Source organism: Amia ocellicauda, chromosome 22, assembly GCF_036373705.1.
Source record: "Amia ocellicauda isolate fAmiCal2 chromosome 22, fAmiCal2.hap1, whole genome shotgun sequence".
Lineage (NCBI taxonomy): Eukaryota > Metazoa > Chordata > Actinopteri > Amiiformes > Amiidae > Amia > Amia ocellicauda.
Window position 1 is genome coordinate 16015176 of NC_089871.1, and position 12890 is coordinate 16028065.

Genomic DNA, 12890 nt, shown 5'->3' on the forward strand with positions numbered 1-12890 from the left:
GTCTCAAATCTGGGACAAAATCCTACTGCATATAATCTACACAGATCACGGTAGAAAATCATAAACACAAGTGTAAAAATGGGCAAAAACAACCCTGTTAGAAAGGCCTAGGCTTTTAGGGTTAGGGTTAACCAAGGCACGACCCACATGGGACAAGAATGCAAATCACAGATGCAAAAGACAGTCCCACCACATGCACTTCTAAAACAATTACCATTGAATTATTAAGATGGCTTCTTAATATACCTGACCTAGGTCCTGGCTCCTGTTCCACAAGTAAGCTAATAAGTAGCTTTAATCAGCATGTAGTCAGTATTTATATTATATATACTGTACTTACAGTACAATTTGCCAAGAGCGCCATACCGTTATAGTCTCACTTCAAACTGGCGCCCATATTCAAGCGTACCGCGTATCTGCATATGTGGACTTAAGAATGTTGTGCAACACTGATTTATTTCCCTCCTACACAATTCCTCTGCTACCTTCAGGTTCCACATGTGCTTGTAAAAATGTGTATTTATTACTAGTTAGTGCAGCTTCAGACACAACCATTATTCAGGACAGTGCTTAGCAAGATACACTACAAACATGTCCATCTCCAAAGACAAAGTACACACTGGCCAAGATGAATGCAGAGGTTTCTATACAGCCACATTCTCCGGGGATAGAGCACAGGTTTCAGCACACTACGGATGCAAGGAGGGAGTTAAGATAACAGAAATCTGACAATAGGAGCCAAGAAAAAAAAAAAAAAGCAGAACTTTATGTGAAGACTAGAGTCATGAACTGGGGCTTTGGACGTGAGCGCATTCTTCCTCCTGATGTACGTGACGATTGAAAATCAGGCTCAAGCCAAACTTTGCTGCCAGAGAAAGCATTCTTCTGCTGACCACATAACCACCCCACCCCCCCCGCCTCCCCTTCCTCCGGCAGTATATGAAATTAATACATAAACATAAGAGAGATACAGGTTTTCCTTTACAACCAGTATTGTGCCTGGTTAAAACACACAACAGGCAACCAAAAACAAAATCCACTTACAGTGCGGCCTTTCAGAAGTAGACTGTAGTATCGAGAATGCAAGAGCACAAATGAGGGGCCGCATTTTGCAGTGTTGCAAGACACTTATTGACTGGAGAACTTCAAAAAGCTTTTTTGTGATGGATCAACTTATATATCATCAACAACATTGATTTTTTATGATAATTCTAACTGCCTGCAACCACCTATACTCCTAATTCTCTAGGCAGTTACAACTTTTGAGTTTTCGCCTGGTATCGGACAGAACTGAAGGATCTGGAGACTGGAGTTCTGGTTGGGACACTATGAGATGTTCCCTATCTTATGGCCTACCACACCATCCTGTACAGGGAGAGACCAAATAAGACCACGATGATGTGAAAGATTTCCATGGGAAAACCTTGAGAACAAGTCTACCTGCATCAAACCTTGTAGTGGTCAGAAACACAGGGATACTCCAATATGAGGAGTTAATCGAGATGTTGATGTCCAAATCCAGGTTAATGGTTAACCAGGTTAACCAAATCCCGGCAAAAGGATCACCTGAAAGGGGCTGCCCCAGGCCTTCTTCTCAAGCAGCACAACCACTTCGGATTATGGATATTCTGAGTGAGGAAAATGTTTTTGGAATTCAGAGTCTGCCCTCATGTGGCACAAACATGTATTGCACTATATCTATATGATGAAGGTAGGGGTCTTTAAACATATAGTCATGCCACTTACCGTGAACACATTTGACTTCTATGGTAGCTGATAGATAAGTACATACACTAGTTTTGGTATAGTAATTAAATTAAGTGAAGAAAGAAGTATCTCAGAAGCTTTGAGGATTTCTTTCAGTTTTGTTTTTTAATTTGTGTGGAATCTGATTTGATCACACAAGAGCAAAGGGCTAAGGAAACACAGCACGCTTGTGGTTTGGCGGGTGTAGTGCTGCACAAAACCACGCGACTTGGGGGTGCAGAAGGAGGAAAGAAAGAAAAACAAAAGACAGGACTCGGGCTGCATTTCATATCAAACTCCATTTGCAAATAATTTATTAAAACATGACACCAAATGTTAGAACGCCAACAGAACAAAAAGGTCTGGGTAGGAATGCTTTGCTGATATCTCCACAGGGCCACAGAAAAGCCGGCTGTGGACGCAACGTGGAGACTAGCCAATTAAAACCAAAATGAAAATCAAGAAAAAGAAAACCAACTTAAAACATTTTTTCTAAAAATCTCCTGAACAACGAGTCCCCTTGTGCATGAACCCACACTCCCAGAGGTTATTTAATTTTCTATAAACCACATAGACTCTCCTTGCCTGGCTTAGATCCTGGTCAGTGTTTCTCAGCTCAAGAACAACAACAGAAAAATTAGATGAACCGTAAGCCAGCAGCGACTCCCAGATAAATCAGAACCGCTGCGTGACCCGGACATGGATTTTAAAATTGAAAGATTAATTAAAGGGTACACCTTTTCTTGTTGAAATCCTATCTTTATGGGTTCACGAAAAGAAAAGGCTGTGAGGTGACCAGGAGATGTTTTGGTATTTTGACCATTTGGATGAGAAACACAGCTTGCAATGTGGTGCCACTATCTCTGGGCTTATCTCAGAACCACAAACTTACCACCATCAAGCCAGGAGAAAAGTGAAAGTGGGGAAATAAAACATCCAATAAAACTGGGGGGAAACAAATAAAAATGAAACCGGACTAAAGATTTTTCCAGTCATCCTTGACACAGAGAAACTAAATAAAACCAAATAAAACTAAAACAAATATATTCCCCAACAGTTTGCTTTCCAATTGTCCATTTCCAACTTAACTCATATGCGACTATCATTTATACTTAAGTACCACACAGGGTACTATTAACTACCAAAAATTATTATAAAAAAGCATCCTAAGGGCATCTTTCTGCTGGGGCTGTGTGTGAATAAACCAAATGCAGGTCCACATAATGTTATAATGCAGATGGATCGTGTTGAATAGCAGAGGTAGGTACCTCAGCACTTGAGTGCAGTCCAAGCAGTACTTCAGTATTATCTTCAGTTAATCCACCTTGCTGCTGAAGGGAACAAGGGTTGTGTGGGACAACGAGAAAGCAATAGCTATTTTGGGGCCTAATGTTGGGTAGAAGGAGGGTTTCGGGTCAGTCCAGACCCCCACTAGATCCACGCCACCTTTTACACGCTGACCCATATAACATACAAACAAGAACCGTGTCTTAGGATGTCTTGTAACAGGCAACATGCATCGAACAGCGTAAGCACAACTTAAAACAAACAAAACTAAATCAAAAAAAGAGCAAAACAAAAATCGTATTTTTTTAAAAAGCAAACAAACAAAATAAGAACAGAATATATACACATATCATCAAAATAGTACTTCTATCAGACCATTGTATCGTATAGTGTTTCGGATGCAGAGAGCTCGGAGTGTAAGAAACACACAGTAATGTACGCTACATCCTAAGGAGTAGTTTCATCAGATAGAAATAGAAGATAACCAAAGAGAAAAGAAAAAAAAAAGTGTTTTACTTCCTCTGAAAAGCACATGCTCCTTTATAGAGAGAGAGAAAACAATCCAAACAATGTAAACATGGGTTTCTGACGTTACAGGGTGTGGAATTGGCCTAAAGGGATTCAATTTGTTTTTTTTGCCAGGCGCAATACTCTACGATGTCCACACTCTTGGTCAAAGAAGAGGTCAGCAGACTGACTTGAGAAAAAGACACCACCGTATGCTGCAGACTTTCAAAGACAATAAATTAAGAAATTGTTCCAGATTAGGTAGGTAATATGGCATATCTTTAAAGTAGATTCTAAAATGAAGCACTACATTGCAGATCTTTATAAGGGTGTGTAAAACCATGATTGCTTTCTAATTTCAGGCTTAGAAAACAGTTAATCTGAGACCGAGAGCAAATGGAAGAATTGACCTACTAGCAAATCACTGTTTACACACCTGCAACCTATTACGTTTTCATTTACAAGCACTGAAAAGTGGCTTCGGACAATGAAATTAATCGCAAAAGGGCACAGGTTTGATAGTTTGGGATCCATGGGTAGGTCCAGGTTTTGCATTGGTCTAGGCCTCAGCCAATGGCAGCACAATCTTTTCCTGGAGAGCAACAACCGGTTTTATTTGGGAAACCGATTTGTATTCTGTCTTTCGGATATCCCCAAAGGCCAATCCCTCATAGCCCCTTCCTTCACGTTGGGAAAGCAGAGCCCCTTCGCCACCCGAAAGAAACAAAACACTGAACGGCAAACAAGTCTGCATCATTAATCAAGTTAAGTCAAGAAGCATATGGCAAAAGGTCCATCAAGTTGCAATAAAACAGTTCTCATATCAAAATATACATACAGAAATACAATGTACAGTACAAAAAGGTCATAAAACATGGTTAGCCCACAGCTCCACTGACTTCACCAAACGTGGGCTGTGCCCGTCATTTTTTTTTTTTACTTTTTTTTTTTTTTTTTGTAACTCATTTTTTTGTTTTTGTTTTTTTTAGCAACGTTAACGTCCCATGTAAGTGTGTGCATTTCTCAAATGTAAACATCAATCCATATCATAGAAGTAGTAGTACAAAAAAAGGGGGGGAATGATAGAAAAACAGAGGAAAGGGATATGAGGACCTCGGAAAACTCATATCACATGGAAAAGGCGCTAGATGGTTACCAAGGACAGGATGTCGGCAAAAGGAACCAATCACAAAGGCCAGTCAGCTACACAAACAGGAAGTGAAAAACATGCTTGCCAAGTGGTTGCATTTGGGGCAACTTTGACAATGTGGTGGTCTATGCACAGGATTAAATTAGTTCAATTAATTTGGGAGTAAAAGCAAAGTATTCCCTGTATTCTGGCGTTTGTATTCATGAAACAAAGTAATACTATGAAAAAACTAAACTTTGTATATTATAAGGCAACAGTCTTTTGCACAAACTTGGTATATGAAACCTCATCTGTCAATCTTGGCAGATATACCTCAACTCCACCCCCCTCAACAGCAATACCAGACTCTTATTGGCTAGTATAACATCATGCTTCAGCTTGAGATTCCAGTGCAAGCTTATATTTGCATGCGTTCGTATAATTTTACAGCTGCGGTTAGCAAAAGGATTCAATTGAAGCATTTTCAATGTACAAGAATGGGCCGTTCCCATTACAATGCATACCCCTGCTGCCCACCAGGAACAGTGCAAACTGGGGATTGTGATTCAAAGCAAAATTGAAGTAACATCTGTGTGGATTTTGCTAAACGTCTCCTACACCAAGTCATGTGGCAAGAAAGGAGAATTTAGTGCAGTTTCCCCCCCGAAATGTTTTAAAAAAATTAAAAAGAAAACAAGGCCATCAGTAAAATAGGAGCCCTTTTGGGTGCCGACACATACAGTCTGCTTCAAACCCCGTCAGCAAGCAGTTTACGGGAGAAAGAAATAATCGAATCCCACTTGTGCAGAATACGAGGCACATCATTGTCACTACAGGTCCAGACAGATTCAGAGGTTCTGGATTAAGTCAGTGGTGTAAGATTCACGAACCTTGAGTTAAAAGAAAAATCAGACAAAGTAATCCAATACAAGGCCTCCAGCTCCAATTCATGTGGCTTGATCATGGAGCAAGTTTGGCGTATTCTTTTTAATGACATGGATTCCGATTCAGATTAGGTGTAATGTTTCTGATGAGAGCTAGTTAAAAATATACTACTGATGGCTGCGTGAGGTCCGAGAGATGGGATTTAAACTACCAATTCGATGGAATTTCACCCCGTGCCTTGTGAGCCATGCCCAGAACGTTTAAGCGGGGAATCTATAGATCTATACATGGGTTTAAGATCTATTCTAAAACAAACACAAGGAAACTATGCGATCAAAAGGTTCATTTTTGGCCTGAGTAACAATTTCCTGGTTTCGGTTGCTAGCTAGCTATTGAGAAATACTCCACAGGCGTGCTAAGTGGTGTATGGTCACATCCAACTCTGAGATGCCCAAGAGTGCTGGACACTTGTGCTGTGCCCAGTCCTATTCCAGTAATATCTCAAGCCAAGCATGTCGTAGAGTACAAAAGTAGAAAAACTGTGTTAGGTAGCCGGGAGGGTGTGATCTCATCTCAAAATGATGCCCCACAATTCTCGTCACCTCGTCTCTAATTGACCTATGACAGAATGTTGTAGGAGGCTTCGTTAACTTTCCCATGTGATTATAACATGGGGAAAATAAAGAGAGAAAGTGTATTGCCTCGTTACACCTTCCACAAAAGGATTCTACCTCCTATAAATTATACATTTCCTTTTTAAGTGCGAGTGGGCATATAGCACAGGCTTTACACATTAGACTAAAACATATCTCCCCTTCCCCCAGTACGAAGTATCCCATGATAAAAACTAAGCTTTCCAGAAAGTTATACTGTCAAGGTATTCCGCTCAAAAATAGTTTCCTGTATGCTACTTAACAGTCCATAGAAAAGTACAAACAGCAATGGCAGCTTTAGTATTTTTAGTACCGTGACACGTCAACTATTCGATTTACTCCGGGTTAAAAAATATCTGTATAGAAAAGCAAATCGGAGGAGGTTTATTTTTCTTTCCTTGTTGGATATAAAATACTGCTTAAAAGAAAAGACAGTGTTGCTTAATAAAACACGTGTTTGGTTAAAACGCCACGTGACTAACATTGGTTTTGGCCCGGTTACAAATCCTTGTAGCTTACAAAAATAATAAATACATTTGGAAAAACAGTCTTCGCTTCACCAGTCTTTATCTTCTTCTTGTTCTTCTCTTCTTTTTGTCTTGTTAAGTATTTACAAAATAAAAGGCTAAGGCTACAAAGTATTCCTTTAGGGGACTAAAAATGTTTTAAATAAAACCAACAAAAGCAAAAACAAAACTTAAGGAACACTTTCTGTTCAGTACAAAACGTTCTTTTGGTGAAGGATTTTCTCTGCTTCCTTGGGGGGTTGATCCTTCTTCTGTTATTCAGGAATTGCAGCAAAGCATCCTGGGAGATATGGCTGATATTCTGAAGGACCGAAATGGCTTTAATCCTTCATTTTGCCTCTCCGCCGCGCCGAGACCAGTGTGCTCTCGTCTTTGTCCTCCGTCTTGCTCGTAGTCACCCACTGGATGCCCCCGCTGGTCGGTGGCTTCTCCATTTGGCTTTCAACCGCGTCGTCAGAGCTCTCTGCCAGTAGCTTCCGTGCCCCTGCCCCTCTGCCCAGTCGGCCGCCTGCCTCCTCTTCCTGCTCCTCCTCCTCCTCCTCCTCTTCTGACTGGCCCTCCCAGTCGTCCGAGCGCTCGTCCTGCTCCTCGCTCTCGGAGCCCAGCACGGCGATTTGGGGCACGAGGTTAGACCTCCTCCCCGGCAGATCTTCGCTCCGCTCCGGCTCCTCAATCCATGAGGCCTTGAACTGGGGGCGGCTACACACTGCCAAAGAGGGGCCTGGGCCTGGTTTCTCCTTGGCTTCGGAGGGCCCCGTATCGGGTTCGTCGAAGCTGACCTCCTGTACCGCCTCCTGCTTCTTGAAGGAGTCCCGGCGCTCTGACAGGTTCAGTTTCCTCATCACCACCACCTCCTCCGGCCGCTCGCCTACCCAGTCCCGCAGGCGCTGGCCGCCCGAGTACCCCAGCCGCCCATGCTCACCCAGGTAGACGAAGTTGCCCTCGCTCTCCGAGTCCCCCAGGGGCTCACCCTCGCTGTGGGGCACCTCCAGGGTGTGCCTCCGAGGGGTGTAGCTGCACTTCTTGTCCCCGTGGTACCCCCCCGACAGCTTCTCCGCCGACTGGACCCTCTTCAGCAGAGGGGAGCGGGGTGGCTCGGCGCTGCGGGGCCTCACCGTGTGCCGCACAATGGTGGGCGGCGAGAGGGTCTTGCCGTGGAAGGAGTGTAGGGTCTTGGCGATGCCAGGCAGGGGTGAGGGTGAGCGCTGGGGCGAAGGGGGCTGCGGCAAAGGGTTGCAGGCCAGCGGGGACGGGGGGATGCTGCTGGTGGACTTGCGGCGTCCCACCTTGGTGTAGCGCTGGCTGCTCAGCTTGGGGGCCAGACCGTGCAGGGAGCTGGGCCGGATGTGTGTGGCAGGGGAGCTGGGCGAGCTGGAACAAGGTGAAGTGCTCTGGGGAGAGTTGGCATCTGGGGACGAGAATCCAGGGACAGGAGAGTCAAACACCAGCAAATGCAATGTGAGGATAAACTATTTCAGTACCATGGCAACAGCAGTACTTCGAAACACTACAACTAGATTTATTCAGTGTATTCTGGACTTTTTGGAGATTTAACCTTCCCATCTCCCCCTTCTCTTCAGTTTCTTGGTCAGTTCAACTAGGGTACAAGCTATTCTACACTGAAGTGGAAATCCCTCAGTGTGGGAAGTAGCTAGACACCTTCACCTCTCTTTAGGAACTCATATGCCCCAAGCTAGGCTCAAGTGGGCCACTGCCGACTCACCAGAGGGCAGGTCGGGGGCCGGGCTGCGGCAGGGCGTGGAGGGGCCGGGGGAGAGACTGTGGGTGGGTGACCCCGGCATGCTCTCGCTGGAAGAGACCGAGTGGTGCAGGCCCGAGGAGAAGCTGCGGCTGGCGTGCATCACGGTCGACTGCTTGGACAGTTTCTTCAAGATGGTGCGGCGCCGACTGTCAGGGGTGAAAACACAGACAACATTCAAACAACAATACTCCCGTTTGCGACTTAGGATTTCTGTCTTCAACCCTAGGTTCTGGAAAAGTCCAATCAAAGTATAAATCAACAAACTTGGACTGGACTAATGAAGCCATTTCAGTTACACAACAAAGAGATCCAAAGAGTGCGTGGCTCACCTGCTTGCTTTAGATTTTTTAGCTTGCCAAAAATATTGGGGTACAAATATCCCAGGGTTATGTGAAGACATTCATAGAGCAGTTGGCACAAAAAAAAAAAAAAAAAAAAAAAAAAAAAAAAAAAAAGCACAACCAATTAATGAAAACGTACAGTACGTTGACCTTTATATGGTGTGCTGTCAGGTTCTGCAATTTGTAGAGTGTGTTTAATGAACATACATGAAAGGGGGAGGGGCTTAAAGCTATACATCCAAACACAAAGTCTATAGTTGAGCTGGACAATAGGTGCCAGTGCCTGACCTGTCTTGGCCCTCCCTCTTCCTACTCTTCTTGCTGCGCCGCGCCATCTTGCCCTTGTAGCTCGTTTTCCTGGCCGGCCCAATCTTTATTGATGTGTTCTCCAGTGCCGTGGTCTGCAGAGCCACCTTATTCCCACTCTGTGCCAACAGACAAAACATACAAACAAATCATTGACATACTCTTATACAGGTCTGCCTGCCTTAATACAGATCTCCACTGATTCCTTAAATGCAAAGGGAAGTCTTGTTTTGATAAACCGGACCATTTTGGCGGCAAAAAAAAACGAAAACAATGCTTGGTTTCTTGCAGCTGTTGGGCCTACTGTCCCTATGGCTTGAATTCTTACCTTCAGCAGAAGTTCAACCACCTCTGTGTGGACCAGCCCTTGGACAGACTCGCCATTCACATGGGTGATGAGGTCTCCAGCCCTCAGGCCTGCTTCGTGGGCCGGACTGCTCTCCTCCACGTTCTGGAGAAACAAAATGGGGCTCCTTCAACACATCACCTCTACAACATGGAACACTTTCCTCAATACTTCTGCAGAGCACTTGGAATAAACTGGAATATATACAAAAGCATATCATGGTTAGAGAAAGGGCTCCAACTCTCAGGCATGCAAGTCTTGTCCATTTCCTCATTTTATATAATGCCAAGCTCCCAACGTGCCCAGGGCTATACAGAGTCACCCACAACAGCACACTCACCCAGACAACGTGATGCACTGTGTAGACATCGCTGTCGCCCATATAGACCCGGATAGCGCGCAGGGTGAAGCCGTACTTCTTCCCCGAGCTGTGGATGATGATGGGCGGTCGCAGACTACTGATGCTGAGGGAGAGGTCTCGGCTGGGGGAGGAGTCTCGGGAGGAAGGGTTGGAGGAGAGCGAGCGGGGAGAGATGGGGCTCGCCAGAGGGCCGCCCACTCCATCATCTGCAGAAGGAAGACAGAGAGGCATGAGATGCATAAGAACCTGTGAAGGAAAATCCAAGACTTGATGGTACAGGGTGATGCTTCAAGACTGGAATTTTGTGCCCCTGCTGTAGAGCATCTTTTATGCACTTTAAGAAATTGTAGAGGGTTGGTGAGATCAAGAAAGTTTTGTTAATGACTGTGGTGGGGTAGTTACCTGTGGTGATGATGAGAGACAGGGCTGACACAGAGGCGGATTTGGGGACCTTGCCCGGCGGCACTCGGGGCTTTTCAGGTGTCTCCAGCTGGTGCCCGAAGCGGCGGGGCATGCCGGTGTCCCTTGGGGTGGAGTGCTTGGTGCCCGTGCTGTTACTGCGCAGACGGATGCGGTGGAGATTGGAGACCACCACCTCTGCTGCAAATCCATAGATAACAGAACAGAAAGGCGTCAAGTTTGGCGTTGCTTAGGTGGCCACCGCCTGCTTATCTGCGGCCATTTTCTTTAAATATTTCCACCTTACCCTCATCCTCTGTGGAGATGGCAAAGCGGGGCATGGTCTCCAGGCTGTGGGTGCTGCTCATCACCAGGGGGCTGGCACTGCGCTCAGGCTGGGAGGAACTGGACGAAGCCCTGGGCCTCAGGCTAAAACACAGACAGGGGATACAGGCCTCAAAAACAGGCTAACACTGATCTTTTTCCATCAAAGCTTTTTTCACCAACATATCACAAACACACACACGTCTTCACTGCCCACTTACCTTCCCCTGTGTCCAGCTGGTTTCCGGTCACTACCGCATGCCCCCCTGCGTCCCTCACTTGGAAAGGGGGCAGCCCGGCCCTCCCAGCGCTCCTCCTTCTCCTCGCTGTGGCTGCGCTCTGAGGAGGAGAAGCTGAGGTTGGAGGGGGTGGCCAGATGCTCAGTGCTGCTGTAGACCTGTAACACACAGACGGCCTGATTAATTGAGGCTCCCCTCCCTCAAGGATCATTTTATAAACTGATCCCCCACGCCTATGAGGGGAAAACAACCCAACGCCACAAAAGGTAAACAGCCTTGAGGTTTCGTCACGGTTTCAGATTCTTCACTCTATTCCCATTATTTCTTATGGATTTTAATTCCGCTTAAATTTGTCATTTCACAATTCAAGGACCCTCTGAAACGAAACAAAACCAAAAACAAGTCTCGAACTTCGGAGCATGTCTGTCCTGCCTAGAGCCACAGTGTTGCATAAACAGTGGTACCTTGCTGAAGCGATGGGACCAGGAAGAGAACTGGCGGATCTCCAGAGAAGACTCGTCATCGTTGGTCTCATCGTCATCGTCGTCTGAGGCGAGGTGGTGGTACCGTTCTGAGCGAGCTGGAGGAGAGGAAGACAGCAGGGAATCAGACAGGTAGACTCTGGTAGCTTGTGTTACCAGTTGTCACACCAGAGATATCAAACAAAACACACTGGAAGTAGCCCTGCTAATTATGAATACATATACCTGCATCAACTGTACTCTTTTACTTTGGTCAACAATGTTGTGGTGTAGCTTGGCCTTAACTTATTGCTGATTATTGTTCATTTAGAGCAGGTATTCCAAGTCTATAACTCATTGACCATTGAACTTATCTATTAAACCTGAAGGACTATCTAGGACCTCATGATTTAGACAATGGAAAATTGTGTTTTTTAGTGACTGACATTCCTTAGGACTTGTGAGGGGCTAGGGTGAGCTACTTACTGTCGAAGTAGCTGGTATCGTCCTCAGCCTCTAGCTGAGGGATGAACTCTGCCTTCTGCCTCAAAAGGCCATTCCAGTCTAGGCCGTGGAAGAAAGGGTGCTGCTTCACCTCATTGGTTCCGCCTGGGAACGAGGGAGAAAGAAGGAGAGGGAGAGAGACAGAGAGATGAAAAATCCCATTAGAAAATCACACACTTCTGGATCAACATTTAAAGACGAAGACGACGAAAACACCAGTTTTCAATTGAGAAGCAAGAGAAACTTCCAACAATATTAATCAGCAAACGGCACAAGTAATCTTACAAAGATGTTATGAAAGTGGGGCACACCGCTATATAGCTCACATTTTAGATGGCACAAACCCATACATGCCAGGGAATCTCCGGGACAAGGCTTCGAGACCACTGCCCAAAAGAAACACTTGATGCCCATACCTGTGCCCAGTCGTTCCAGGGCGCTCTGTCTCAGTAGTCGCGTGATCAGATCCTGGGCGTCGGCAGGCAGGGCGTCGTCTCCCTCTGGCCAGATGATCTCGTCTGTGGGCACACAGTGGGCACAGGTTACAAAGTGGGCACAATGACTTTGCCCAGAACAGAGGCTTGATGTTTAAGCTTCTGCGTCAGTGCCACTAAACAGATTTGTTATGATAACATTAGTTTCCCTGGATACTGGATGCTGCTCCTGGAATTGGGCCAATCTGCTTTGGAGGGTCTGTAGCCAAGAAACCCACCAGGTTTGGATGGTGTACCACCAGTTTCAGTCAGTTAGATATTAATTTGTCATTTACAGAACAGAAAATGGAAACAATGACTCGGCTCACGCAGTGCGGGGGGTGGCACACTAAGGTTTTGACAGTGAAAGTGATGAAGGGAGATATCCTGAGGGAAAGTTGTGCTCCCTTCCTGTGATGACATGATTCCCCCTCCCAAACAAATAGACAAATCCACTTCCTGTCGGGTGTGTGCTCAGTCACAGCAAACAAAAATGGTTCACAAATACCACTGCCAGTCTTCCCAGTGAACCACACACATAAACTGACATAGCACAGGACACATGAAGCCTTCTTTCTGATCCAAACTCTAAACTACCAGCCTTTTCTTTGGGAGAACTACACCCACAATCCAATTAATT

The 12890-nt window shown here is 45.5% G+C and overlaps 1 protein-coding gene across 4 annotated transcripts in view; it reads right to left on the bottom strand.

The window, feature by feature from the left end:
• Positions 1-2026: 2026 nt before the first annotated feature.
• The window catches only part of LOC136718415 (microtubule-associated serine/threonine-protein kinase 3), a 39085-nt gene continuing 28221 nt past the window's right edge, over positions 2027-12890 (bottom strand). For all 4 annotated transcript variants that reach the window (XM_066696138.1, XM_066696137.1, XM_066696136.1 and 1 more), the window contains 11 exons: positions 12194-12295; positions 11760-11882; positions 11277-11392; positions 10795-10970; positions 10557-10678; positions 10253-10450; positions 9830-10056; positions 9472-9594; positions 9126-9262; positions 8458-8642; positions 2027-8142 (listed from right to left, as the gene is read on the bottom strand). In XM_066696138.1, coding sequence (XP_066552235.1) covers positions 7055-8142; positions 8458-8642; positions 9126-9262; positions 9472-9594; positions 9830-10056; positions 10253-10450; positions 10557-10678; positions 10795-10970; positions 11277-11392; positions 11760-11882; positions 12194-12295 — 2597 coding nt within the window. In that variant the 3' untranslated portion in view covers positions 2027-7054. The remainder of the gene's footprint in view (positions 8143-8457; positions 8643-9125; positions 9263-9471; positions 9595-9829; positions 10057-10252; positions 10451-10556; positions 10679-10794; positions 10971-11276; positions 11393-11759; positions 11883-12193; positions 12296-12890) is intronic.